The 26,367-nt window shown below is 44.6% G+C and overlaps 1 protein-coding gene and 1 long non-coding RNA gene across 2 annotated transcripts; one reads left to right on the top strand and one right to left on the bottom strand.

Moving 5' to 3' along the window:
* Positions 1-1,846, bottom strand: LOC150002479 (uncharacterized). The gene is made up of 2 exons (XR_016512701.1): positions 1,486-1,846; positions 1-1,077 (listed from the first exon to the last, which is right to left on the bottom strand). It is a non-coding gene; the product is annotated as an uncharacterized LOC150002479 (long non-coding RNA).
* Positions 1,795-26,166, top strand: VPS4B (vacuolar protein sorting 4 homolog B). The gene is made up of 11 exons (XM_090285414.1): positions 1,795-2,062; positions 8,485-8,596; positions 9,788-9,944; positions 12,468-12,535; positions 15,791-15,910; positions 18,250-18,406; positions 18,790-18,938; positions 19,434-19,515; positions 20,847-21,066; positions 23,047-23,187; positions 24,609-26,166. The coding sequence occupies exons 1-11, from the start codon at positions 2,036-2,038 to the stop codon at positions 24,708-24,710; spliced, it is 1,335 nt and encodes a 444-aa protein (XP_090141540.1). The 5' UTR covers positions 1,795-2,035; the 3' UTR covers positions 24,711-26,166.
* The last annotated feature ends 201 nt before the right edge of the window (positions 26,167-26,367 follow it).

Genomic DNA, 26,367 nt, shown 5'->3' on the forward strand with positions numbered 1-26,367 from the left:
TCAGTTAAATGGTTTAATATTTGTCTATTACACTCTAACATCCTAAGGGCTGCAGTAGGTACTTTCTCTATGACCAGAAGGGGCCCGAGGGGCGGAAAGGAGCATGAGCAGATGGAGACGGAGAGGGGGCTTCGAGCTCTGAGTTCTGAGTCTGCATGATGGAAACTTACCACGGGATCATTCTGAGCAGAGACCAGAGAAAAACGTGTTGGGGTGAGAGACGATTCATTTGGCTTCAAATGTCGGGGAACACCTTGTGGCTTTTGGAGATCCCTGGAGTTAGCAGTAAATGCAGGGCAGGGGACAGACAGGATAGGCACAGGGGTCTAGATGTGAGGCCATTTCTGTTCTGTTGACATCGGAAGCCCAGGAAAGCGGCAAGGCGAGCAGAGATGCAGCAGTGGGGGAGAAGACAACGCCAGCCTTGAGGAAATTCTGCCGGCAGAGAGAAGGGGAGACGGGGCAGGAGATAAGGAACATGGAATGCTGGACAAGTGAGATGTCTAAAATTGGGTCGCGACCATACCAAATAGGAAGGCGGAGGAAAGCGCTTTAATTACTTGGATGGCAGATGATCGGGAAGACTCAGGGAGTGCGTGGGAAATAAAACGCTCAAGTGCTTGGACATCTATTTGTTCCCTTTCCTTTGAGCCTACGTGGAGGGGAAGAAGCTCTCCCCTCGAGGCCCTTTGGCGGCTGGCCTAATAGCCCACGACACCGGGCCAACTAGCGAGAGAAAATAACCCAATTCAATGCACACACTCGAATGGGAACCCTGCACACACGGGGCGTCGGGGACACCCCCCGCTCCCCATGCATGGGGGGTTCCGCCACAGAAGAGGGGACATGAGTGTACGGGGCACCCTGAGCCAGGGGTGAGGCAGGCGCCTTGGGGGTTCAAAGGGCCACTGCCGGATGCTAAGAAAGGTCCCCCATGCAAGTTCTTCCCGACGGTTAAGGGAAGGGCAGAGGTTTCTTCTGAGCCCGCGACGGTCGTTGACCTCAGCGCCGTCTGCACACCACCGAGGCACCACGTTGGGGTGACTGGTTCTGAACCCCCGCTCTTGGCGATGGAAGCTGGAAGAAGAGGCGGGACAAGGGTCTCAGTTCCGCCGCAGCCCCTCGCTCGCTCCCCGATCGTGATCACACCAGGCGCGGAGCCTCTCGAGCCCCGTAACCTGGCTGTTCCACACACCGCAGCTCATCCGCCGGTCTCCCGAGACCCGTGTTCCCGGACCGCAGGCCGCGGCCGCGCACCCCCCAACGACCTCCAGGCCTGCAGGGCCGCAGCGGCCGCCCTCTGAGACGCGCTCGCCGGGCGACGCGTGGGAGCAGGGACACGGGGCGCTCGGGTGCTAACGCTCGCCCGCCACCGTGCTCCGCGCCGTCCCGGGCCCGCCTCGCGCCCTTCACAGCCCTGTCCCCGCCCCCGTTCCCAGAGGAGGCAGAACAGAGGCGCAGGTAAGGAGCCCCAAGTCCACCCACCCCGGGCGGGCCTTGGAGACCGCAGGGCTGTTTTCAACTCAAAGCTTTAGAGGGACAGAGCATGCTCCAAGACGCGGAGTGAAAGCAACCAGAGCCAATAACGCATCTTAGATTAAGACTTCGGGAAAAGAAGAAAAGAGTGCTGTTCTCGGCGCGGGGCGGCCTCCCGGCCCCCGGGCTCGGGCAACAGCGCCCCGAACCTCGGCAGGGTCCGGGGAATCCCTCCCAGCCTCGCGATGCCCCAGGCGCAGCGAAGCCCGGATGACTGACACCTGGGCGGCGCGCGCTGATGACGAAAGCGGAAGTGCTGGGGTCAGGGGCGGGGCCTGAGCCCGGAGGGGGCTGGGGATTGCGGAAGTTTTGTGGGGAGGGTCTGGCGGCCTTTGCGCTCCGTGTGGGTTTGCAGCACGTTCCGGAAGGGAGGCCGCTGCTGGAGTTCCTAGAGCCACCAGCCGGCGCACGTTTGGGGCTCCCCCAGGCGCGACTGCACGTCGCCGCTGTTGGTTCCGTCCTCTCGTTCCTCCCCGGGGAACCTCCTCAGGTCTCCGCCATGGCATCCACCTCGTCCAACCTCCAGGTATCACTGTCGTTCCGTCACCTGGAGGGCTGGAGCCGAGGGGAGGCGGGGGCCGGGGGCCGGGGGGCGGGGAGGAGGGAGGAGGCGGCCGCGCCCCCGGGGCCCGGCGCGCGAGGGCGGTGCCCTGCCGCAGGTGGGCGCGGGCGGTGCTCTCCGCGCGCTGCCGTGGTCCCCGAGCCCGCCGGGCGCATGAGACTCGCCTGCCTGGGAGGCTTTTCTGTTTCCCTTCAAACCTTGGGTCGAGTTTGACCCGAACCGGGCAGCGGTGTGAACAGACGCTGCAGTCCGTGCCGGAGAGTGGGCAGCACGCAGTGTTCGCCCGGCACCGCGCTGCCCCCGCTGAGGACGGGGTGGTCCTGGCGCTCGGAAGCGCGCGGACGGCCTTGGCCTCCGGGACCCCGTGGGTTCACGGAGCACGGAGATGCGTTTGCGTGCACGCTTCCGTGGCTCCCAGGGTGTAAGGTGTAAGATCGGGACATTTAAAAAAAAAATTAGACACTCTGAGGCTTCCCCTCCGCACGGCCCCCGCCGTGAGCACGGTATTTTGTACCCAGATCGCGGAGCCCTAACGTTTCAGACTTAAGCTTTAGACCTCTGTGGAGTGGACTTTGAGAAATTCCTGCACGTGTCCCCCATCCTCAGGCTGGATCCGGGGCTTCAGTGGGGATTTAGAAGGCGACTTGGCCGCGGGGGCGCGCGGGCCACCGGTTCGGTTCAGGGCGAACGAGCCGAGTGAAATAGCAGTCCAGGTGCCTTGTCTTCGTCCTACAGTGGTTGGTGAAGTGGGCGTTTCTTGAGCGCCCGTTCAGCCAAGGATAATGGAGGACCTGCTAACTCAGGACCGCGGGTCCTGAAGAAAGAGCTCTGAACTTCAAATAGAGACCAAAACTTCACAAAAGAGTGGAGGGGGAAGGGGCTAACTTAGGACTTTTTATCTTGAAAATGCACCCAAAAGATTATGAAAATGAGTGCATCGTTTACACAGTATTAAAGTTGCGACTAGGATTTCTTACAATAAAAAATACGTCCCATGTTGATGACTATCTTTTCCAACAGATCGCATTGAACTAAAGTAACAACGGCCTTCACTTCATGATAGTTTTTTTGTAGCCCTGTTCAGAAAGGGTCTTTCGGTAAATGTACTTGGAAAGATTATCAGTCATTTGATGAAAGTATTGGTCTTTGAGTATCGAAGGCGATTTCTTTTGAAATGCCCGTCTTGTCATTATCCATTTTGGTTTGTCAGTTACTAGCTTTATCCGACCCGCGCTTCATCTGTCAGACTTTGCATGTGACTTGGGCATTCTACAACGTGACTTTACTCCATTTATTGATGTTATTTTTCTTCTGGAAGATTTGCAGTTTCATGCTTTAATCAGTATGCATTAAATTTGAATTGGGTTGTTGGGTGTTCTTGAGTCAGCTAGAGATTGACCCGCATTAAAAGCATAGTTTCTGCAGTTAAGCAGGGAGAGGTACTGATGTATAACCTGTCAGCAGTTGGTTCACGGATGCACCTTCTCATTCAGCCCTTTCAACCTCCTAACCTAGGAAACGTGGGTGAAAAATACTCAGAAAACAAATAACTTCCTGACCAAACAAGGCAGAAAATCCCTGTAGCCCGATACTCGTAATCTAATGGAGGAATGCAGATAACGAAAACTAAAAATTATAAAATAATACAATAAAAGCTCTAGTAGAATTAGAGGTTAGTGTGGAAGGGCCGAAAGGAAGGGCATGTCTGACTCCTCCAGGGCAAATGAGAAACATTCCACAGAGGAGGGATCGTCAGCGTAGTTTATAAAGAGAAAGGAACTGATACTAATCATGTACCTAGTGTTTAATGGGGTCTCATTTAATGCTCAAAACAGCTCTTGAAGGCGAATATTATTCCAATTTTACAGTAAGAAACTGATGCTTATTAAGGTTAGATACTTCCTAAGACATACAGTTGATGAATGTTGAAGATAGTTTTGCATCCAGGTCTCTGTGCTTTCAGTTTCAAGCTTGTGCGTTCTTCGCTACAAGATGGCGCATCCTTGGACAAGAAAGTGGCACTCGGTCAAGGAAGAGAAACACAGCGCGTCCTCAACCTAGAAGTGTAATAAGCCTTGGAGAGGGTTGGGAGAAACGGCAAGTAATGCAGTATGCGTAGAATTTAATTTACTCAGGCCTGCATGCTTTTTGGTGTCTACTATACCATGCATTTTGCTAAGTCTTGGGGAATCATAATAGAAATAAGATCGTTCTTGACTTCCAAGGGCTTGTATTTTGGTGCAAAAACAGACATGCAAAGTGAGCGCTAGGAGACTTTGTGATCGCGGGAGGCAGTGGAAATCTGGAGGATGCACAGGAAAAGACCACCTGAGGGTGCGGGGAAGGGCCTTGCAGCAGGAGGAGCAGGACTGCTGGGTCCTGGAGAAGCTGGGGTGTTCGAGGCAGACATTGGGGTCTGGTGTTCCAGTGGGAGAGGGCACGGGGGCGTGAAGTCTGAGTTGTGTGGGTCGTCCCTGGCGTTTGGTGTGAGTGGAACTGAGTCCGCAAGGTGGGAAGACGAGTCTAGGTAGGCCGTATCACATAGGTGACTGACCTCCAGGTCTAGGTGGGGGGTCAGAGACAGGAGTGTGCCCAGGTCTTTGCTTTAGAACTGAACTATCCTGTGTCCAGGGAGCAACTTGCCTGTTCGCCAGCCTGGAGCAGGGAGACCAGTTAGGCAGGGTTCTGGGCAGTGGGAGGTGGTGAGGCCCACAGTAACACAGTCTGTCAGCATAAAGAAGGGAGGATTGATCAGGCACACATCGAAGAGGACGAAGAGTCAGGCTCGGACCTGCATTCAGAAAGGGAGGGAGGAGGGGATCTGGCTTTTCTCCCAGCTTCCTGGATTGGCTATCTGAGCGGGGAGGAATTGGTTCTGGAATGACGAGACGAGGGGCATATGTGGTGCCCAGGGGGTCCTGACCTTCTCGAAACTGAAGCGCCTGTGGGGACAGTCAGGAGGAGATGTCCACTGAGCAGCTGGATGCGTGTGTGCAGGACGAGAGAGAGGGCCGGCGTGGAAATGAGCATTTGGGGGTTGCTGGCACGCAGGTGGTCGCAGAGGCTGTGCGCATCTCAGAGAGGTTACAGCAGGAGGAAAATCAAGAGCAGGGAAGAAACCCTGGGGAGTAACGGCATTAAGGAGGGAGAAAAGGGAGCCCGAAAAAAGCATCATTACAGAGCCAAGAGTGAAACCAGGACTGAAGAGACCCTCTGGTGTCCATGTGGGGGAGGAGCAGGAACCAGTGTCCTGGGTGAGGGGACCACAGGGCTGCAGCCGGGGCCCAGGTCCTTTCGGTCAAGCCCCAGCACTTGGGTGTTCTTGTTTGCGGTGGGCATCCGCCTCAGGGTGCCCTGCCCGGCTGCTGTAGGCTCGGGGGTGGCAGGTGAGGAAGCGGCAGGGTGCTCGCTGAAAGAATCACAGCGCTCCCAGACCACGGGACACCGCCACCTCCATCTCTCATGGGAAACGCGAACAGAAGCACGGGTGAAGTGGGGCGTTCAGCGGGGACACAGATGTCTGGCCTCAGTCCATCCTCCTGGGTTAAGGTTTAACATGTGGTCCCCTGATCAGCAGCTACGTGTGGCCATTTAAGTTTAGAGCACACTTCAAGGATACCTAAAACTCGCTCCTCGGTCCCACGGGCCTGATCACAGGTGCTCAGCGGCCCCACGTGGCTGGCGGTCCTCCGTGGGACGCTGCCGGTGGGTGTCCGTCACCAGAGAAAGGCTGGGCTAAAGGCGGGGCGCCGTAGTCGGGGTCCGACGGTTCAGTGGTGGCTGCACGCGGCTCCCCGGCGCCAAGGGGAATGTGGGGCCTGAGCACGAGGGGGGGCCGTGCGTGCTGGCCCCGTGGGCGCCGCAGCCGCTCGGAGGGGTGCGGGCAGGGCGCTGCAGCCGGGGCTCCCCGCGGGCCTTCCGGAGGCGTTTCCGTATGGTGCCCGCGGGCCCCGGCTCGGCCCTGTAGAGCGGTTCACCAGACTCTTCAGAACTGAGCTTTGAGTTCAGGCCCTTTGAGCTTTGAACCCTGTGACGTCGTCCGCATTTGGTCCGTTCCGAAGCGGGTCATTGACCTGCTGCCCTGCGGCTACAGCCCGGGCTGCGGGCACCTGCTCGTAGCTTCCACCCTCCCCTGTGCGGCCCGGGGCCACCGCTCCAGTACGGCGTCCCTGTGGGTGACTGGCTCGGGGGCTGCGGAGCCCTTTCTCCTCACCGTATGCCACGCGTACTTCTAATTACCCACGGTCGTGTTTTTTCTGCTGGCTCCTATTTCTGTTGATCGGTTTTACTACCCACATGAATCCAGTTGGAACGTTTTTATAAACCATGCTTGTTTTTTGCTGTGTGTGTGTGCTTTCTCAAAATTAAAGATAGTTGTTTAATGAAAAATTTTGTTTTGACACAATTGCAGATCCACGCTCAGTGGTGAGAAATAATGCAGAGGTCCTGTGACCTCTTTATTCCGTTGCCTCACACGGTGGCCGCTTGTCACATTGCAGTACAGTGTCACAGCACGGTCACACTGATACATGCCGCCAGTCATGTTCCGATCGCCCCAGGGTCACTTGCACTAGTGTGTACTTGTGTGTGCCGTGTGATACAGAGTACTATCCGTCGGGACCCCTCCCGACCTGTCCTAACCACAGTCACCGCGTTCTCCCTGTCCCCCCACCCCGGACCCAGATGGCCTTCCGTTTCGGTACTGGGTAACACGCCACGGTGTTGTTTACCATGCACGCGTTGACGGACATGTGGTACATTCATGTACAGGTTTCTTGGTCAACATAAGTCTTCATTTCTCGGGAATAGATACCCAGGAGTGCCGTTGGTGGTTCTTACGGGAGTTGCATGTTTAGGTTTGTAAAAAACACTCCAGTTTCCCAGAGTAGCTGCCTCATTTTACGTCCTACCTGTAATACACGGGTGGGCAGTTTCTCAGTAGCCTCGCCACCGCTTGGTGTTGTCACTGTTTTTTACTTCAGCCATTCTGATAGATGTGTAGTGACATCTCGTTGTGGTTTTAACTTGCATTTTCCTAATGGCTAATGATGTTGAGCATCTTTTCAAGTGTTTCTATCTGTAGATCCTTCCTGGTGAAATGTCTGTTCCTGGCTTTAGCCCGTTTCCTACTGGGATTCTTTTAACTCTTGAGTTCTTTATATACTCCAGGTACTGGTCTTTGGCTGGGTATGTGGTCTGCAGATACTTGTACCAGTCTGTAGCTTGTCTTCTCATCCTTTTAACAGGACCTTTTACAAACTAAAAATATTCAAGTTGGATAAAAAATTTTATTATTTTCCTTTAATATATTGTGCTTTTCATGTCAAGTATATGAACTAAGATTTTATAGTCTTATATTTTTATTTCAGTCCATAATCCATTTGGTGTTGATTTTTGAACAAAGTGGGAGGTTTAGGTTGAAGTTCTACCTTCTTCTTTTGCTGATGGATACCCGGTTGCTCTCACGCCACTTCTCGAAAAGCCACTTGTTCCCCTATTTACTTGCTTTTACCTTGTTGTCAATTAGTTGGATGTATTTGTATAGATTTGTTTCTGGGAGTTTTTTTTTTTTTTTAAATACTTCAAAAGTATCCCATGTGCGTTATAGACATTTTTAGAAGTTGTAAAATTAGAAAATGAAAAAATGATATTTTTAAGTTTCCCTTACATCTTTTTCTTGGGCTTGTTTTTCTTTTTCTTTTATTTCAAATAGTTGAACTTGTGCTACATGTAAAAATTGTATCTTTACAAAACCTTTAATTGTAAATACATTCCATGTTGTTAACAAATGTTTCTTAACACTGTTTTAGTGATTCTATAATTTTTCACTATGTGGCATCCTTTTGCTGTTTAAAACTTAAGTTACCAAGGTTTGTTTTTGTTTATATTTTTTAAAAGACCTTTTTGGTTACTGTCTTTAAACAGTATATCCTTTACTTAATTACTGGGTATTTTTTTGATTCTTGATACTTTATTGCTCCATTGCTTCTGAAGGGGGTTTACCCCATTTACATTTGACTGTTATATGTTTTAGAAAAAGTAGGATTTTATTTTGAGAATTTCCCTAAGTGCTTTTTAACTTGAATTTTCAGATTATTTGATTATTCTGTACTAGTCCTAAATTTGACCTCTGTTGAGTGAAAATTATGTGAGAATCTTAGCTGTTGGTACTAGATAAACTTGTAATCAGGTAGCATTTACCCATGTAACAAATTTTAATTGCATTTTGTGAACAGTTAAAATTAATAATACAACATTTTTGCGATTTAAGAAACAAATGGATGTACTTGAAAAAACAACTTTCCATATGCTTATGTACTTCAAACTTACAAAACTTACGCTTATGCTCTGATTTTGACGGCGTGATTTTGCTTCTCTTCAAACAGAAAGCGATTGATCTTGCGAGCAAAGCAGCCCAGGAAGACAAAGCTGGGAACTATGAGGAGGCCCTGCAACTCTACCAGCACGCTGTGCAGTATTTTCTCCACGTAGTTAAATGTAAGGCCATAGTTTGTGTTTTTACTTAAAAACACTAAAAGAAAACCTTACTCCATTTAATTTATGAAAATTGCACTACAATGCCAGAAAATTCTAAACCATCAACTTGCAAAAAAACACAAAAAAACAAAAAAAATCCCACTAGCTTTCTAGTACACATCTAAACAGGTTTGCGGTGCTCAGCTAATGCATGGGCACAGCTATCCCAGTTACTCCTTTGCATACCTGAACATATGAAAATGTCATAAAGTCAGTGGAAATGTATTTTTAGTTAATGTACCCAGATAATGTAATCTGATCCTACTCATTTTCTAAGCATCTCTTTGAAAATACTGTTTTAAAAATGGGTTGGGGAAAAATTTTTTCTTCATGTAATTTTCAAATATCGGGTGTTTACCACGTGCCAGGCTCTATGTTAGCGCCGGGTACAGCAGTGGGAAACATGGGTCAACTGCCTTCATGTATTGTAAACCTCATGCTGAGCAGAGCGGAATTAAGATGTTAAAAAGATGTCTTTCTGGTAAACATTTTAAGTTATTTTTTAATAAAAAATTAAAGCGATTGAAAACTTTAACATTTTCACTTGAGCTTCCCCATTTAACTTCTGAGGTGGTTCTGCTGGGTTAAACGAAACCGAGGATGGATTGTCACAGAAGACGCGGGGCTGACCCCACGTGCTGAGTGTAGTGCTGAAGGCAGGTGGCTCTCGCAGGGGCCTGCCCGCGTGGGGCAACGTTACTGTCCTGGTGGCACACGTAACACATGGGGCTTCCGTCACTGTTCGCACTTGAAACAAAGCTTCAGTAGACGTTAATGGAGATGATGAATATCGCTCTTCTTCTGTTTGTCTTGTCATTGGTTTTATATGAGACGAGCAGCTTTCATCTATCTGCACAAAATGTGAGGAAAGAGTATGAAACCCACAGAGTATTAAGTAATTTCTTGTCACCCAAACATTAGTTTGAAAATATCCTAGTGCCTTGCTCGGACCTCTTTCTGACTCAGACCCACGGCTGGCCTCTGATCAGCCTGAGAAGGAATAGAAAAGAATTGATGGTCCTTGGTTTTGACGAGCTAGAGACCGTCTCCCTCCCATAAAATAGATTTTCCTTGTTTTAAAGTGTGTGTAAGAGCTTGAACACGCCTGGATAGCACACTAATGGGAACGTCTTCCCCGTTCCCCTCGAACAGATGAAGCACAGGGCGAGAAAGCCAAGCAGAGTATACGGGCGAAGTGCACCGAGTACCTCGACCGAGCAGAGAAGCTGAAGGAGTACCTGAAAAACAAAGAGAGGAAGCCACAGAAGCCAGTGAAGGAGGGGCAGCCGAGCCCCGCTGAAGAGAAGGGGTACGTATCGTGGAGTGTTAGCGTTCATTGTATTTGATTAAAGGACAGAATTACGTTTGGTTTGTGAAATAAACTTCTTTTGTGTAAACTAGGTGTTGGCAAAGCATGGCTCGTGGGCCAAATGTGACCTGCAGCCTGTTTATATTCTTTACTTTTTAAAATTGTATTTATTTCCATTACCCTGCAGTCCCTTTATACCTCCTTCCCCCCTCAGCTCCTTTTTGTAAATAAAGTTTTATTGGAACAGAGCCTCACCCGTTCATGTACCTATTGTCTGTGGCTGCTTTGGGCTGTACCAACAAGGTAACAAGGCTGAGTGGTTGCAGCAGAAACTGTATGACCCACAGAACCTCACCTGCTTGCTGTCTGGTCCTTTAGAGAGGACATTCCCCAACCCCCACTTTACCAGGCTTAGGGCATGATGTGCCTCAGATGGCTCTCTGTGACCACTTGGCAGTAATAGGAGAAAACGTCTGTAGGATTGGTACTCGGTTCTTTACCCTCTGGCCATGATGTAACCCGAAGTTTAAAATTCCAGGAGTGCTCTATGAACTGAATCTCTGATTAGTAGTGTTCACTCTTAGTCTCTACTAACCACATGGACAAAATGAAAAATGACTCCAATAATGTAAATAATTTTTTGGACATCTTATGTAAAGTTTTTTGATGTGGATTTGCTTTAGATTTGCTTTTATTTTGTCATTGTAAAGAAATCAGCACAGCATAATTTATAAACATCAAAACCCAGTTTTGGAATGTCTTCCCAGACGGGGGATGTATCACTTACAGATGCGGAGTTGATTAACTCAGTACGTCCGTGCCAAGCTCTGCCGAGCAGTGGGAACCTACTCCGCGCAGGTCCTCTGACCATTCTGTTAATTGGTGCCGGAAGCGGTTCCAGACGACAACACACTTAAGAAAATGAGATTCTGGGATGGAGTTCTTTGGCCTGCTGGGCCTGAAGGCAGGAGACTCTGGTCAGCTTCGAGGCTGTGATGCTCACAGCTCATGGTATGCAGGGGCACAGCCACCTCGGTGGCCACCACTGCAGGCCCTTTTGAAGGGCGTGAGCGCCTTGAGGACCAGCGTTGTTAACTAGCTGCTTCAAACTGCGTGGGAGAGTTTGAAGAAAGTTATCAGCTCAAGGTTTTATATCCTGTGTCCAAGCTGTGGTTCTGGGAAGCAGGGATTTTCTGTGATACTGAAGAGGATTTTACCTTCTGCAGCTATAGCATTGCCATAAGGAAAAACCAGACCCAACGGCTCTCGTGGATTATTGAATTTCAACAGAAATTCAACTTCATCCGGTATCTTATAGAAAAGTTGGGACATTTATTGGAAGACTGGGACTCCAGACTTGAAGGGAAACTGTTGAGAAGAATTCAGTTGACCGTGGGGGTCTGGCCCCCAACTCTCGCTGAAACTCCCTTACCGGCAAATCGTCCTCTCCTCCCTGAGGCTCGAGACGCTCCTGGTCTTGCTGGAAGACCCTAGAATGCCCTCTGCTGAGATGCAGTTCTGCATTCAGCAGCAGGACCCGCTTTGGCCAATTTAAGCAAAATGGGGTGATTTATAGTATATTACCTTACAGAATTTGGGGGCCAGGGAGGCAAGCTGGGGTTCCATGTGTCTAGGAGACGTGCCCAGCTCCACCAGGGTCGTTCCGGCAGGGACCCACTGCTGCCAGCTCTCTGCCAGGCGCCCCAGTGCCGGGGAGCGGGGTGTAGGGCCTCCGCCACGGATCTCTGAGCAAAGCCAGTGCTTCCTTCTTGGATGGACGTAGGTCTCGTGTGGAGCCCTAACTGCCTGGGAGCCTAGGAAGAGCAGTGTGTATCAGTGTGGCCTTTTCTGTATGAAAAACAGGTTGGCATGAGGGTTAAGCGAATCGGTTTGCAGCCCCTGCCTTGCCCACAGCCCCAGCATCCTGTGACAGCCACGGCAGTCCCAGGTTGCGATCAAACCTGTCGCAGATTCTTAGTGATGAAGTTATGAGTTGATCTGCTTGTTCCTTGGGCTCAGTTTATTTTCAACAGAAGCTTTATTTACCCTTTGGAACCCCCCAGACTGAGGGTTATACCCCATTGTGCCTTAAATAATGAATCCTGGATTTTTTCTCCCTAGTTATGGCTGCTTGTTCTAACACACAGTTCGCCTGGTTGTGGTCTGCTCACTGATGATTACTGCTCCCCTGTAACTCATCTTAAATCTTCGGTGGGGTGAGGCGCGGGGCAGGCGTTTGTATGAATTAATGCATGCCTTGGTATGTCGTGGGAATTGGGAGCTAGCTCCTGACTTCATTCTGGTCTTTTTGCCATTTCCTATTTATGATTCCATATTCATGGATAATATGCTGCTTCATAGTTTATTTAATATATTTTTATAATAATAAAATAAGCATAGCTTTAATGTGAATGTCTTCTTTTGCCAAATATTTTACAAATATTTCAAGTTAATCTTTCCTTCATTTTTCCTTATTTGATAGCAGTGAGTGATCATTTGAATATATTAAATTCTTTTTATTAGGAATGACAGTGATGGGGAAGGAGAATCTGACGATCCTGAAACAAAGAAACTACAGAATCAACTTCAAGGTTGCTTTAGATTTAATTTTTAAATTTACTTTCTCATTTTTAAAAATACTCATAGCAAATTGTCTGTCTGAAGTGCTTTCTTTGCCCCTGTATCTAAATGAGGCTCATGAACCGGCTTTGGGTCCCAGGGGCCACGTGCCGGTGTTCATGGCGTTCTCTCTTCGGGTCTCCAGTGGGTTGTTTTCCCTGTGCAGTAAAAATATTGTTTGGGTTTTTATGCCTTTAAAAAGCCTGTCGGCTCACTTATCCTCTCTTATTTTCTCCGAGTTGCCCTGGGTTAGCCCTGGGTTAGAGAAGGTAGCGTGGAGACCAGGAGCACACCCCAGCTCTGAGGACGTTGAGGTTTCCTGTCAGAGGAACGGGACGGGTTAGGACTGACACTCGGCTCTTGCCGCTGTTGCTGCAGCTCCGTTATTGAAGGTTTACTTCGTGTCTCCTGCCAGCTCTCCCTTGTCTCCTTTTTCACCCTGTGTCAGCACTGCCCTTATCTCCTTCCACGTGCTGTTTTTACCTTCCACACAGAGAAAAGAAGAAAAAACGAAGCCCTTCCATTCTCTGGACTGCAGTCCAGCAGCATGACAGAGGCTCCGTGGGTTTGGGCTGCGTTCAGCTCTGGAGTCCTCGCCTGGCCGGTTACTGAGATGTGGGGCAGGTTCCCTGACATCTCAGAGTCTGAGAGCCCAGCTCTAAAATAGAAATGAATAAGCTTTCCTGTCAGGGCTAGTAAAGATTTCTGACAGTGTAAAAACTGCCTAACAAATGCAATAAATGATAGCTTTGTATACCTGAAAAGTAATCCATTTAATTGCTTGGCTTCTTTAGTGACTGAGATTGGGTCATTTTTTAAATGTTACCCAATGATTTTATGTATTTTGCTCATTTGAATCTTGCCAACTAGAAGGTGTGGCTGGGGCAACTCTGTGGGCTCAGTTTGGTCAGCGCACAGTGGCTGTACCTGGCGTGGCCGGCGCTTTGACCTCGCTGGGCCAGGCGTTTCTTTTGGGACTGTTCTGTCTGTCTCACCAGCTCCACTGGGAGGAACAGGAGAATGCTGTAAGGACAGTATCTTAAAAACAGCACAGCGAACGGGGATGTTTTTCTATACCTAGAGCTGCAGTGGTGGATGCAGTCCAAGGACAGAACTGAGTCCTCACTGCCACACCTCTGCCCAGGGCAGTGGGGACACACACGTCATATTCAGGAAGTGTGGTTGGAGAGCCCAGTGGCCTGTGCCCAGTGGCCTTATTTCAGTTGTAAGGCAGAACATTTTTTTCTATCTGGTTTTTTTTTGGGGGGGGGGGGTTGTTTCCCCTCTTTCCAGTCCTGCCCACCCAACCCAGGTAAAAATTGGGTTGTATCTTTAATTTTGAAAATGATACAACTCAGTTTTTAATTAGGATTTTTTTCTTTAAAAATCAGTAAGGAGAGGGACCAGAGGTGTATAAAAAATAGAAATGCGTAAGACATTTAAATGAACAAGTTTATTTGGAATTTTAAGATGTAGAACATGAAAGGAGTCCTAGTCTTTCATATCTGAGAACACTTTTTTTTTTCACCTTTTAATTTAATGGTTTGCTGATGGATTTCTACAGTATAAATGTACAGTAAAATATTGTATAATATATGTTTTTACTCTTTCCTCTTTTTTCCTTGAAACTTTTAAATCTAACTTCTCTTTTAGGTTATGACATTAAGTATAACAGTTGATTGTTAAAGTTAAAGAGTTTATGATTTGAGTATTCTGTTAGCTAAATTTGATATTTATTGACCTGTTGAGATTAAATGACAAATTAGTATAATAAGTAGCATAATCAAAGACTAGGTGAATTTATATAATTAGAAACAGTCACATTATTTGGCCTTTATTTTTCAATAATTCTTCCCCCCTTTTAATTTTACAAACCATTAAGCAATGTCTAGTAGTTAATATTACTTTTATTTAAATAATCTTTTTTTCACTAAACATTCTGAAGTCACCTTTAAACTTGAAGGTAAAAAGTATTAGTTAAATATGAAGATTGATTATGACATATGTAGAAAATCCATAGCAAAACAACTTGAGTAAACCAGATGATGCTTACAAATAAAGTAAATTTGTTTAATCCTATCTGATGACATAAATTATTTTCTCATGTAGAGTTACTAATCTGAATGGAGCATAGAAAAGAAAAAGTGAATTGGTTTTCTTAATTCATACTTAGTCTGAACTTTTAGAATGCAGCAAGTATTTATGGATTTATTTAATTTTAATTCTATAGCTAAAGATTTTCATAACTCAGGGAAGATGCAGAGTATAACTACTCTTAGAGTAATAGATGATATTTCCTAATGAGAAGAAATGCCTGTTAAAAATAGGCAAGCAGGAGATTGTGTGAGTGGTGATGATTAATTATACTTAAATAATTACATATACCTTGGAAGAGACCGCTTAGTAGTTTGTAGTTGAGCAGTTTATGTAATATATTGGAAAATTGGAATCACTTCTGAAGAAAGGTAAACTAAAAGTTTTGCCAATAACTATATTAAAAGAAATCCTTGGTGGACTCATTGCAACAATTGCTATGGCTTTTGAATATATCATGTTCAAAAACTAAATTATCTGAGTAATGTTGTTACTGTAAGAAAGGTTGTAAATAGGTCTGTTTAGAAGCCAAGCAGAAAATCTGGCCAATTTTGGAAAAGTATTGCGCATCTCCCTCTCCTCCATCACCCTCTTCCCTTCTCGCCCTCCCCCTCCCAGCCCTTCTGCCTTCTGTTTCTCCATCTGTCTGTCTTCAGTTAAATTTCGTTAAGTGTGTTTTCTTTCTGTGGTCAAAGGGGAGTGTTATTAGATCACCATTTGTTGTTGCTGTTCGGTTAAGAGGAGAAACCACCCCCATTGAACAAGCACTTCCAATGCTCTGGAATTGGTGCCGGAATGTAACGTTCGCTGCTATTCCGGGCACGCTGGTGTTTATTACGTCATCTGACCCGCGCACTAACCTGTCTGAGTCGTTGGGGCAGATGCAGTGTTTTTACCTCACAGCGAGGAAGCAGTCACAGGGAAGTGACTTGCCCTGGGTCATCTAGCCGTCCGCCCCAGGGCTCCGCCTGCTCCCTACTCCCAACTGCTTCGTCATCTGCTCTTTCAAAAAGGGTTTTAATGCAAAAATTTTCCCAAACAATTTCATTTTCTTTAACATCATTACTTCATGTTGTCTTCTAAGTTTGATGAAATAGTCCTCCTTAATTTAAAGATGACATAATTTTTTGTAGGTGCCATTATTATGGAGCGGCCTGATGTGAAATGGAGTGATGTCGCTGGTCTTGAAGGAGCCAAAGAAGCACTTAAAGAGGCTGTGATATTGCCTATTAAATTTCCTCATCTTTTCACAGGTGAGATGACGTTTAAATAATTTGTTTTGATGATTTTCCAAAATCGCATTGATGACTGAGCTAGAGCATTATGAATCCTTGTCACCACAACTAAGGCAGTGTTATGCCTTCATACAAAGATATTTATGTCATGTATCTATACATATTTTTAATATACGTCCTGCAAAGCAATCTAAATGCCAGCCAGCAGGGCATAGGGCAAATCGCCCACGGGCAGTGTCCGGCTGTGCACTCGTTAAATAGAGTGCGCGTCTGCATCCAGAAACTTAGATCCACATTACAGTGAACACAGGAGAGTGTCCGTCTGTGTGACCAAGATCAAAGGGCAAGTTACAAAGTGTGTGCAGTGTGAGTCCACGTTTGCTAAATAGACAGGTGTGCTGAGACACAGGTGTGGGCGGATTGACGTAAATAAGACGGGTCACTTTTTCTTTTCCTTGTGACCTGCATCTGAGGTTTCTCCTAGGCATGTACTAGTTTCACAGGAGTATTTCCGTTTCTTTAAAAGAGGAGTTTAAGTTATTTGCCATTCTCAGGTGCCGTGTGTACGTGCCCCTTCGTGGCGGGGAGACAGCTCAGCGCTGTGAGGGGAACGTTGCTCACCTGCTGCCCGGCTGTGGCTGGAGTTGAGTCCCGCAGACTGTCCCCCTCACCGCCCTCCTTGTGACGGGGGCCTGTTTGGGGGTGGCTGCGCCCGCAGTCCCGCAGTGTTGCAGAGCTGGTTTATGTAGAGAGCAGGCCTGTGGTCCTGGCCTCAAACTGAACAGGCCTAGACAGCGATGCCGCGTAGAGCATCCGGAGGTCCCCCCGGCTTCGAGGTGTGCCTCACAGACTGACTAACGTCAGGGCGTGGAACGGCAGCGTAGAGCTGACGTCGTAGTCCTCAGAGGTGCAGGCGCAGATGAGTTGGCCTTATTCTGTGTTACTTATGCCCATGTTTCTCAGTCACGAGTCATTTATGTATCATCTCAATGAATTTTTTCATATGTGTGCCATTATGTAAAAAATTTGTTCTTTAAACCACTCACTTTTAGAGCAAAACTTTATTAATATATGTGTATAGTTTAGTAAAGTGTAAATATACAGAGACATGCAGAAACCCTAACTGTTCAGCTTCATAAGTTACCACGAAGTGAATAAGCCTGCGAACCATCAACCCAATCAGAAAGGACTGCCAGGAACCCCGCGGCCCCTCTGCTTCTTGCCTCCCCAGAGGCAGCCCAGAACACCAGACATTGTTTTGCCCATATTTGAACTTTTAAATCTCTCACTTATTTTACTTAGTAACTTTATTTTAAAAAACTGCTTTGTGTTTACTCTAAATGGAAAAATTAGTTTTTCTAATACACATTAAAAGGAAAATAACTTAAATACAAGTATTTGTATACCGCCTGAAAGCGCTTTAAATGCCGCCAGTGGTACATATACCACACTTAGGGAACACCAACTTATAATTGCAGACATTTAAAGTAAAAGTTGAGGCTTTCGAAACAATAAATACAACGATATTTAGCTTTGCCATTGGTGATCTGCATATCATTCTTTTGCAAACACTATGTACCCATCCATAATTTGCACTCAACAATTTTTTCAAAGTATACTTGGTATTTTATTGTCAGGTGAACCCAGCCTGATTTGTTTTGAGCAGCATTAGAATTTCTCATTAGTGAAATTGAGATATAAAGAGTTGATTTGTTCACATTATTACTGTTTTGGGAAAACTAGGGTTTAAGGTGAAATCCCTTATCATTACCCAGCTATTTGAAGGAGAGTATGCTTCCTGTAAAAATAATCTGTGCTTCCTTGTAGAATTAAGAATTGAGCAGAACTTCAGAAGGGGTCAACCAGGCTGTGTTAGTTCCATTCCTTCAAAGGCCGTACATATTTCAAAGAAAATATTTCCAGCTGCATTTCCCCTGTCGATATAGTTTCTCCAACACTGTTCTGATAGCAAGCAGTGCCCACAGTACGTGGTCAGAAGGCCTTTTAGCTGAACTCTAGACTGTGAGCCAGGGGAGGGCAAAGATCCTTCTGCATTCGTAGTTCTCAGCCTACACATCGTGGTTTCTGGACATAGTGGTTGAATGTGTGAGCAAGCAAATGAACTTCTGTTAGAAGGATTATATTCATGTAAACACACTTCTGACAAAGTGGTCTCTAAGTAAAGAGCAAAGAAAACACATTTAAGACTTAACCTTTGATTTACTTAATTTTTTTATTCTATTGATAGCTTTAGAGTAAAGACCTCTTCCCAGTATTCTTCAGGATGGCTGATGTCTCTTGTAACTGAAATCAACAGTCTTGAAATTCACATGTGATTTTTCTTATGCCAATTTTAGGCAAGAGAACACCTTGGAGAGGAATCCTCTTATTCGGGCCGCCTGGAACAGGAAAGTCCTATTTAGCCAAAGCTGTAGCCACAGAAGCAAACAACTCAACATTCTTCTCAATACATTCCTCCCACCTTGTTTCTAAGTGGCTAGGTGAAAGTGAAAAGTAAGTAATAAATTGTTTTTGTTTCTGTTTTCTAGTTTTCCTTTGCCTGTAGTCACTATATCACTCTATAAAGTAATGGTTTTCTTACATCATGAACAGACATTCAGAGAAGTGATACCACACAGCTATTCATTTCTCCGTCAAATCAATCCCTAGCTTGGAGTTCGTTTCGTAGGGGAAAGATAATGGGTACGTGTAGTCCAGTAAAGTGTAAAGTAAATGAGTTATCTATTCAATTATCCATCCTTATTTTCTGGACCAAAACATGACGAGGCTTCTTGATCTGTAGAGTTCCTGTAATATTGTATATTTTGTTTTCGTCTTTTCATTAGGTCCTGTCGTCTATTATTTTTTAGAAACTGAAAGCTTTTATTTATTTTTAGGCTAGTTAAGAACTTATTCCAACTTGCCAGAGAGAATAAGCCTTCCATCATCTTCATTGATGAAATCGACTCCCTGTGCAGTTCCAGAAGTGAGAACGAGAGCGAGGCCGCGCGCAGGATCAAGACGGAGTTCCTCGTTCAGATGCAAGGTGGCGTCTCTGGTTTCCCAAATAGTTTCTGTTGTGCACCCATCGTTACAACAGTGACGTAAGAAAACTCCGAGCAGAGTTCGTTCATTCTAACGGGCTGTTGCGTTGGGCCGCGTTTCCTCCTGGTGGTGCTTCTCCAGCTGTGGCCACCTTGTAGCTCCAGCTGGAGTAAACAGCAGAGAGACCCGTGTGTTCTCTGACCCCAGGAACAGCGTCAGCCAAAGGGCTGTGCAGGCCTCAGATGAAATCTCTCAAGATATACTTTGAAAAGAATACTAATAGTATTTGTCCAACGTCTAGGAGATTGAGTTCTTGGGAAGATTTGCATTGTATTTTAGTAATTTGATATTTCAGTCAGTGCAGTTTCTTTTCAGAGAGAGACCGTCAGGATGAGGGGCTCTGACCTTGAAGCATCCCATTGTTAACAGAACAGAGAGAGAGGTTTAATGAGAACAGAAGTGACAGGTTACTCACCCATGGTCTCTCTTGCTGCAGGGGTCGGTGTGGACAACGACGGCATTTTGGTTCTGGGAGCTACAAACATACCCTGGGTTCTGGATTCTGCCATCAGGCGAAGGTATGACGCTGTAGTAAACACTTGCATCTACAGATGTGACGAGTGCGGAAGAGTCCCCATTCTATCTAGCGCGGGGTCATTCTGGTAACTGTCAGAATCTTTTTTAATGCGCGCTAACCCTGTTGCCCCCCTGCCTTGGGGGAAGAGAGGCAGGCATCTGTTTGTTTGTTTGTTTGTTTATTTGTTTGCTATGTTGGAGATGAGGTTTTCCCACTGGCATTTTTCACGTTGGGAAAGGTAATACCTGACCCCTTTGGTTTTGATTAACCTCAGTAGGCCTTGATGCTTCAGAAATTTACAAAGCTAGTTTGATATTTCAATGAAGACCCTTCATATACTTTTGCAAAATTAAAATCATACAAGTTGAAGGATGATAACCAAGATGTGTTTTTAGTTGAAAACATACGTCTCTAATTTTTAAATTGCGTGTGAAACTTGAGCTACGGAAAAGGTACCCACTCTGACGGTTTTTTCCTGCCGCACAATTCCCTATTCCAGTCATTCAATTTTGCATGGTCAAAGTTAATACTTTCTGCCACTTTTATCTCATCCACTTGATGGTTTGCCAGGATGCTAGATTACCATCTGGTACCAGGAAAGGCAACGTGCTGCTCGTTTTTGAAGATGGCTTAATTCTGAACCCATCTCTAGAGATAATGGCAACTTTTTTGATTCTTCTCGTTGCCACAGAGAATTAACTGGAGAAAAACCATATCTTCACAGACCACGTAAATCTCTTCAGTGCCCTCTCCTGTTGCTAATATTGAAATGTTAAGGACAAGCAAAATTGTTACTGCAGCATGGTGTGTATGATTGATGCAGCACAGTTATTTATTCTGGATACCCATTATAATAAAGTGGGCATTTTGGGTAATATGTTTATTCTAAAAGATTTTAAGTTTCCAATTTTGAATTTGGAGAATTATTTTGTCATCTCTGATTTCATATTGTCAGCTGTATTAATCTTTTGGTCAGGAGTGCAGAGTCTGATCCTATGGGGAACTAATCCTGGAATACATGCCATATCATGGCCTCCAAGCATGTAAACCCTTGCCAACATAGCTCGAAGGCCCTGTGAAAAGACCAAACCACTCCACACTGGTTCCCTGGCTATCTTGGTTTTATTTGTTTTGTGTTCTGGATATGTTGCCTTATTTCACCTACATATATGTCTAACCCTGACACATATAGGCTCATTTAACTTATTCAACTTAACTTCATAGAGATGAGAATATCTAAATATCCTGTTTCTTCTTGGAAATATCCTAATTTTCAATTGAAATGAAATACATGTAGTAATACTGTGGATTCAATTTTTTTTTCATTTTAAGATTTGAGAAACGAATTTATATTCCTCTGCCAGAGGCCCACGCCCGAGCTGCCATGTTTAAGCTGCACTTGGGGGCCACCCAGAACAGCCTGACAGAAGCTGACTTCCGAGAGCTCGGGAAGAAAACCGAGGGCTACTCGGGGGCAGACATCAGCATCATTGTGCGCGATGCGCTCATGCAGCCCGTGCGGAAAGTGCAGTCGGCCACTCACTTTAGAAAGGTACGCGGCTGCTCTCCGTCCTCCCACACGCTTTTAAATCAGTTTCAAGGCCACCATTGCTTTGTCTTCAGAGAATTTTAGGAGGGCTATATTATACTTATGTAATAAACATGCAGATTTATATAATAGACATACTTCTAAAAATAAGTTCTCAAAGGAGACTCGACTGGGTGCTGTACACACAAGTGCAATATGCAGGTGCTGCATTGTGGAATTGTAAAATTGAAACTTAAATAGTGTCATTAACCAATGTCACCTCAATGATAAATGTAAAAAAACGCTGTAGCAAAAAAAGGTTTTTTCATAGTTTGTTTCTTAATTAGGCATTATTAATAGTCTTGAAGTACATAGTTTAAGATTTTCTGTGCAATGATTTTTGAAGTACCGATGTTGGTGGAAGTGTAGAAACTTAAATGTCTGGCTGCCTCTGTATACCTGGAGTATCCTAGAGCAGAACCTGGTGTAACTGTGCCTCATTGACAGAGTAGGGGCACTAGCAGCTAGTGTTTAACTCCTCCCTTTCTCGTTGGGCCTGCACACACAAGAGGTGCATGCAGCCGCCTGTGGGTAGTTCCTCCGAGGCGTGGGTGTCAGCGCGACTGAGCTGGGCCCGGGAGGCTAACGTGAGGCTGGCACGAGGGGGGCGTGCAGCCAGAGCGGGGCCGGGGTGTGGTTTCCCCAGGGAAGGGCTGCTCCGCAGTCGGAGGCCTTGGCCGTTCTGCTCTGCTGCCCCTCCTGCACGAGCGAGCTCAGCAGGGACGGTTCAGTGAGAGTCGGGTGAAGGGACCGTGGTCCTGGGGTGTCCAGTTTAAGGACCAGCGCAGTAGGTCTTGCGGGTCAGCCCTTCTGCCGAGGACAGCAGTATCCAGGGTTACTCAGGAATATAAACGTGAAAATCCTGAAAATCTGTCAGCACACTTAATCCAGCAAGATACGACGGGACTAACGTGTCACGTCAAAGGTACATATCTACCTACGTCTCATACCACAATAAAATACGTTTTTCAAAAATTATGAACTTGAATTAAAACCTGAATTTGCATTCTGAACTCCACATTTATTTGTTATGTCTTCTTGAGGAAGTCACTGCATTATCTGTGTAAGGTTCATTTTTATCACGTCTAAAACAGGGATGGTAACAAGTGCCGCTGAAACGAAGTGATAGTCATGGCACGCCTCTCGTGGCAGCTGAATAGCCTGGTAAATATTACTCATCTCCTGTTCAGCCACTTCGTGGCTGAGAGAAATACAGTCAGCTTAGCATCAAGTTATGCCACAGCCACTGTATTTTCTCCTAAATTCCCTTTGCCATGTCCTTTCCCACCCACACCTGGTCATTCGTGCTCCCAGGGACAGCTTCTGTCACCTGAAGCCTGGCCCCCGTTGGGAACAAAGGGGAAGCTGCCCCGTCACTCCCGCCACGAGGCCTTTTGCTTCACCAGCTACACAGCGCACCTCTCTCTGGCTCCATCGCTCTCCGTCTCTCGGTCCCCAGAACGCGTCTGCCTGCTTCTGTATCAGATCTCTGCAGTAGTGATGTGTGATGAGGGCCCAGAGGCTACGTCAGAAAGCACAGCAGTCGGGAACCACAGAGGTCCCTGCAGCTGAGTTTTTTATGAGGAAAGATGGACAGTAGGTAAGGGGAGAATACTGATTTCTCTTTTTGGTCTCGAGAGTTATTACTGAATAAGCATTAGAGAAAAAAAGAAATTGTAGCCATAGGTAGCTTTTCTTTTTCTCCCTGTGATCATTGTAAGAAATTTCAAAAGATAGAAAACTATTTAGAAAAAAATTAAAATCAAGTAAAATCTATCCCATCACCCGGAGATAACCACTTTTTGTTGCATATTCTCCTATTTATTTTCAGAAGTAAACATTTTAATGAAACAAAATAATAGTGTATTTTCAGATTTCCTGATAATGGCCCAAGTCTTTACTTAATTTGTTCAGATAACTGTGCTAGATTACTCTTCATTCTAGGTCCAAGGACCTTCACGCGCTGATCCCAGCACCATGGTAGATGATCTGTTGACGCCCTGCTCTCCCGGGGACCCTGGTGCCGTCGAAATGACATGGATGGATGTCCCTGGGGATAAACTCTTGGAGCCAATTGTTTCAATGGTTTGACATTTTTGTTTCATTTTAAGAAAAGTTTTTAAAACATCATACTCTGTAATTTATCAAAGATAAAAATTTTTAGTTAGGGGAGGTCAGCTAGGAAATGTTAGCATGTCAGGCATGCTTATTTAATACTATCTGTACACTTAAAAAGTTGAAAAATTAATTGAACTTAAAAGATAAAATGTCTTTAATATATTTTCTTGGACTTTGAGGAACATTTAATTTTAAGTGGCTAAGCTATTTTTCAAAAACATGAATTTCCGACCTTACAGGTCTTATAGTTGGGATATTATGGCCCAAATGCTCATATATATATTGCATAAATTATTGTCAAGACTTACTAAAAAGTAGGATTGGTGAAAAAATTTTGCCCCTGGATCGCATATTTGGAAAAATATCCAAAAACTAATACATGTATCATAGTATTCATAATGCTGTTTTTCTGTTTTACTGCTCAAGGCTTCATAGAAAGTTTAAATAATGCAGTGCTGAAAAAACTGCAACAATTTTTAGTATAAAAGTATTACATTTCTTTTTTATATTAAAGGAGCTAAAATAATTCATAAGGCTTTATTTTGTAAGGCATATTATTTTTTAAGGAACTTACTGTGATTGAAAAGGTAAATTTGTTATGTTTGTTTTCTTATTGATACACACTTAGTTTTTAAAATCTTTGGTTACAGATTTTCAAAGAACCTTATGTCAGAATGAACAGTAACTTCTGGGGGAGAAACTTTTCCATGCTTTGTAGACATAGATTTAAAGATATGTGTGAACATATGTATGTACATAGATATATGTGTGTGTGTGTGTGGGCATATTTATGTGTTAATTAACCATAAAGCTATTTGAGAAGTTGCTCAGAATCTCTTCTGTGTTTCAGTCCTTGATTTATTTATTAGTTTTGGTTCCTCTGACCATTTCCGTACCATTTCATAGGCGACATGGCCATAGCCTGGAATTTAATTTTTTAATGAATCTGAATGATTAGCCTGTTTTCTTACCATTTTAATTTTAATTTTAACTAATAGTTAAAAATTCTGATTACTTAGTTTTGATCAAATTATATTCTGAGTGACTGTATTCCTTTTGAGTTATACGTCAAAAGCCGCTCTCTTGTTTAAGAACAAACGGGGAAGGTGGGAAAAGAAACGGAGAACATGTTTTGGAGGCCTTGGTCCTCAGGCTGAGAGGACTGACTACTTCTGGGGGTAACGAGGAGCTGTGAAGGCTGCGGTCAGGACAAGGCCGGCAGCTGAAGGAACAGCATGCTCAGCTGTGCTGTAGCAGAATGAGTTTGTTTTCAGTAGCTTATGGTAAACTGCAGACGTTCAGTTTTCACCTCAGCTGAAAGTCAGCGATAACGACGATCATGCAGTGATTAAACCTGCAACTAATACTCCCCCTCTTTCTCCTGACAGTCGGATATGTTCCGGTCACTATGCAGCACAAAACCCACAGTCAATGAACACGACTTGTTGAAACTAAAGAAGTTTTCAGAAGATTTCGGCCAAGAAGGCTAAACCAAAGACAACGAGGAAGACGTTTACTATGTGTGTTCTTTCTTTCCTAGGTACTTTTGCCTTTCTTGGATGGCATTCAGATTATTTCAGTAAGACACTTTTACCACAGGGAAATTAGATCTCACTTCAGTGTTCCTCTAAGTTTTATATATATTTTTACTCTATTACCAATTAAAGCTCTTTTTAACAAAAATTATAAAATAATAGGTTCTGAGGAAATGAGTGATATGTGAATGGCAAAAATAGAAGTTACCCAGTAAAAAGAGGATTAAAATTGAGATATAAATAGTTAAAAGTGTTATGAATAATGGTCTTTGTAAAGAACATTTTTTTTTTTTACTAAAATGGAATAGGGCTTGTTTTATATTTTAAAAAAATTCTTAAGCATCATTTTCATCAATGTAAATTTATTTACTTAAAAATCATAAAATCTTTACTCTCAGGGATGGGTAATAAAACAGCAAAGAGCACTATGATTGGGTTTGAAAGATGTTGAATTGTGTTCTAGCCAAGGCGCTGGTTGATTTCTTTTTTTCTTTCTTTTTTTTTTTTTTTTTGATAGATTCTAGATTTAAATAATTTCCTTAAAAGCTGCAAGCTTTTATATTTAACTAAATAATACCTTTCACTGTGCAATCTCAAGAGAAAGACTTTCTAAATTGTATTGTCTTCATCTTGAAGGAAAAAAATTGTCTATTTCAAATGTCTTTTTGGAGCAAGACGGACCTAAACCAGTAGTAAAGAAATATGTCCTTTTTAAATAACCCTGGCATAAAGTACTGTAATGGGAACCTTTGCTAAAAGGAGTGACTTCCTTTGGATTATGGGAAGTGTCTCGTGTATGATGTGGGCTTGTCTGTGTACATGCATACACATAATTTTTTAAAAATAGTGCAGCAAGGGTCTTTTATCTTTTAAGTTCAGGGGACAGTGTGTCCTGGCCACAGGGAGATGTTACCAGCGTGATGCTTCGTGGAGCTTTAGAAATGAGCTGATGCTTCATTCAGTAACAAAATACAAACACGACACTATGTTATTTTAATGTTTTCAAATACAAATTCTGAGGGTCTGTGTTACACACTTCAGCAGCAACACTAAGTTGTGCCTTTACATTTGCACCGACTCTACATGCAAAGGATATTAGTTAGCTAGAATGAGGTAGAGTCCTTCATGGTTATGAAGCTCTGCCTTGCAAATACTATGGAATTCCTTGTGTTTTAAAGTCTATTTTCACATTTACATATTATGCTATGTGGTTGCCTTAGGGTCTTCTGTACAGGTTGTTTTTGTTGGTATTAAATGGAAATCATAGGCCTCACACGTGTTGTTCTTAAATGAAGTAAATTGATGTGACCTAGTATTGTCTATATTCTGTGTATGCTTCATTATTTTGGGGTCTTCTGTATGGGAGAAAGTATTATCTGCATTGATTAGATAAAAAAATAATTTTAAATTATATTAAGAATGTATACATGAAAATCCTATTTTCAACAACTTTTATGTGAGGATTGGGAATTAAGTTGGCAGACCAGCGCTAAATTGCTTATGGATGTCTGATAAGATAACATATATACTTTATCAGACTCGGAATTATGTAGTATTGCTATTGTATCATTAGGAGACTTAACATTATTATATTATTATAATTACATAAGTT

This window comes from Furipterus horrens, unplaced genomic scaffold, assembly GCF_987537825.1.
Source record: "Furipterus horrens unplaced genomic scaffold, mFurHor1.1.pri manual_scaffold_8, whole genome shotgun sequence".
NCBI classification, from domain to species: domain Eukaryota; kingdom Metazoa; phylum Chordata; class Mammalia; order Chiroptera; family Furipteridae; genus Furipterus; species Furipterus horrens.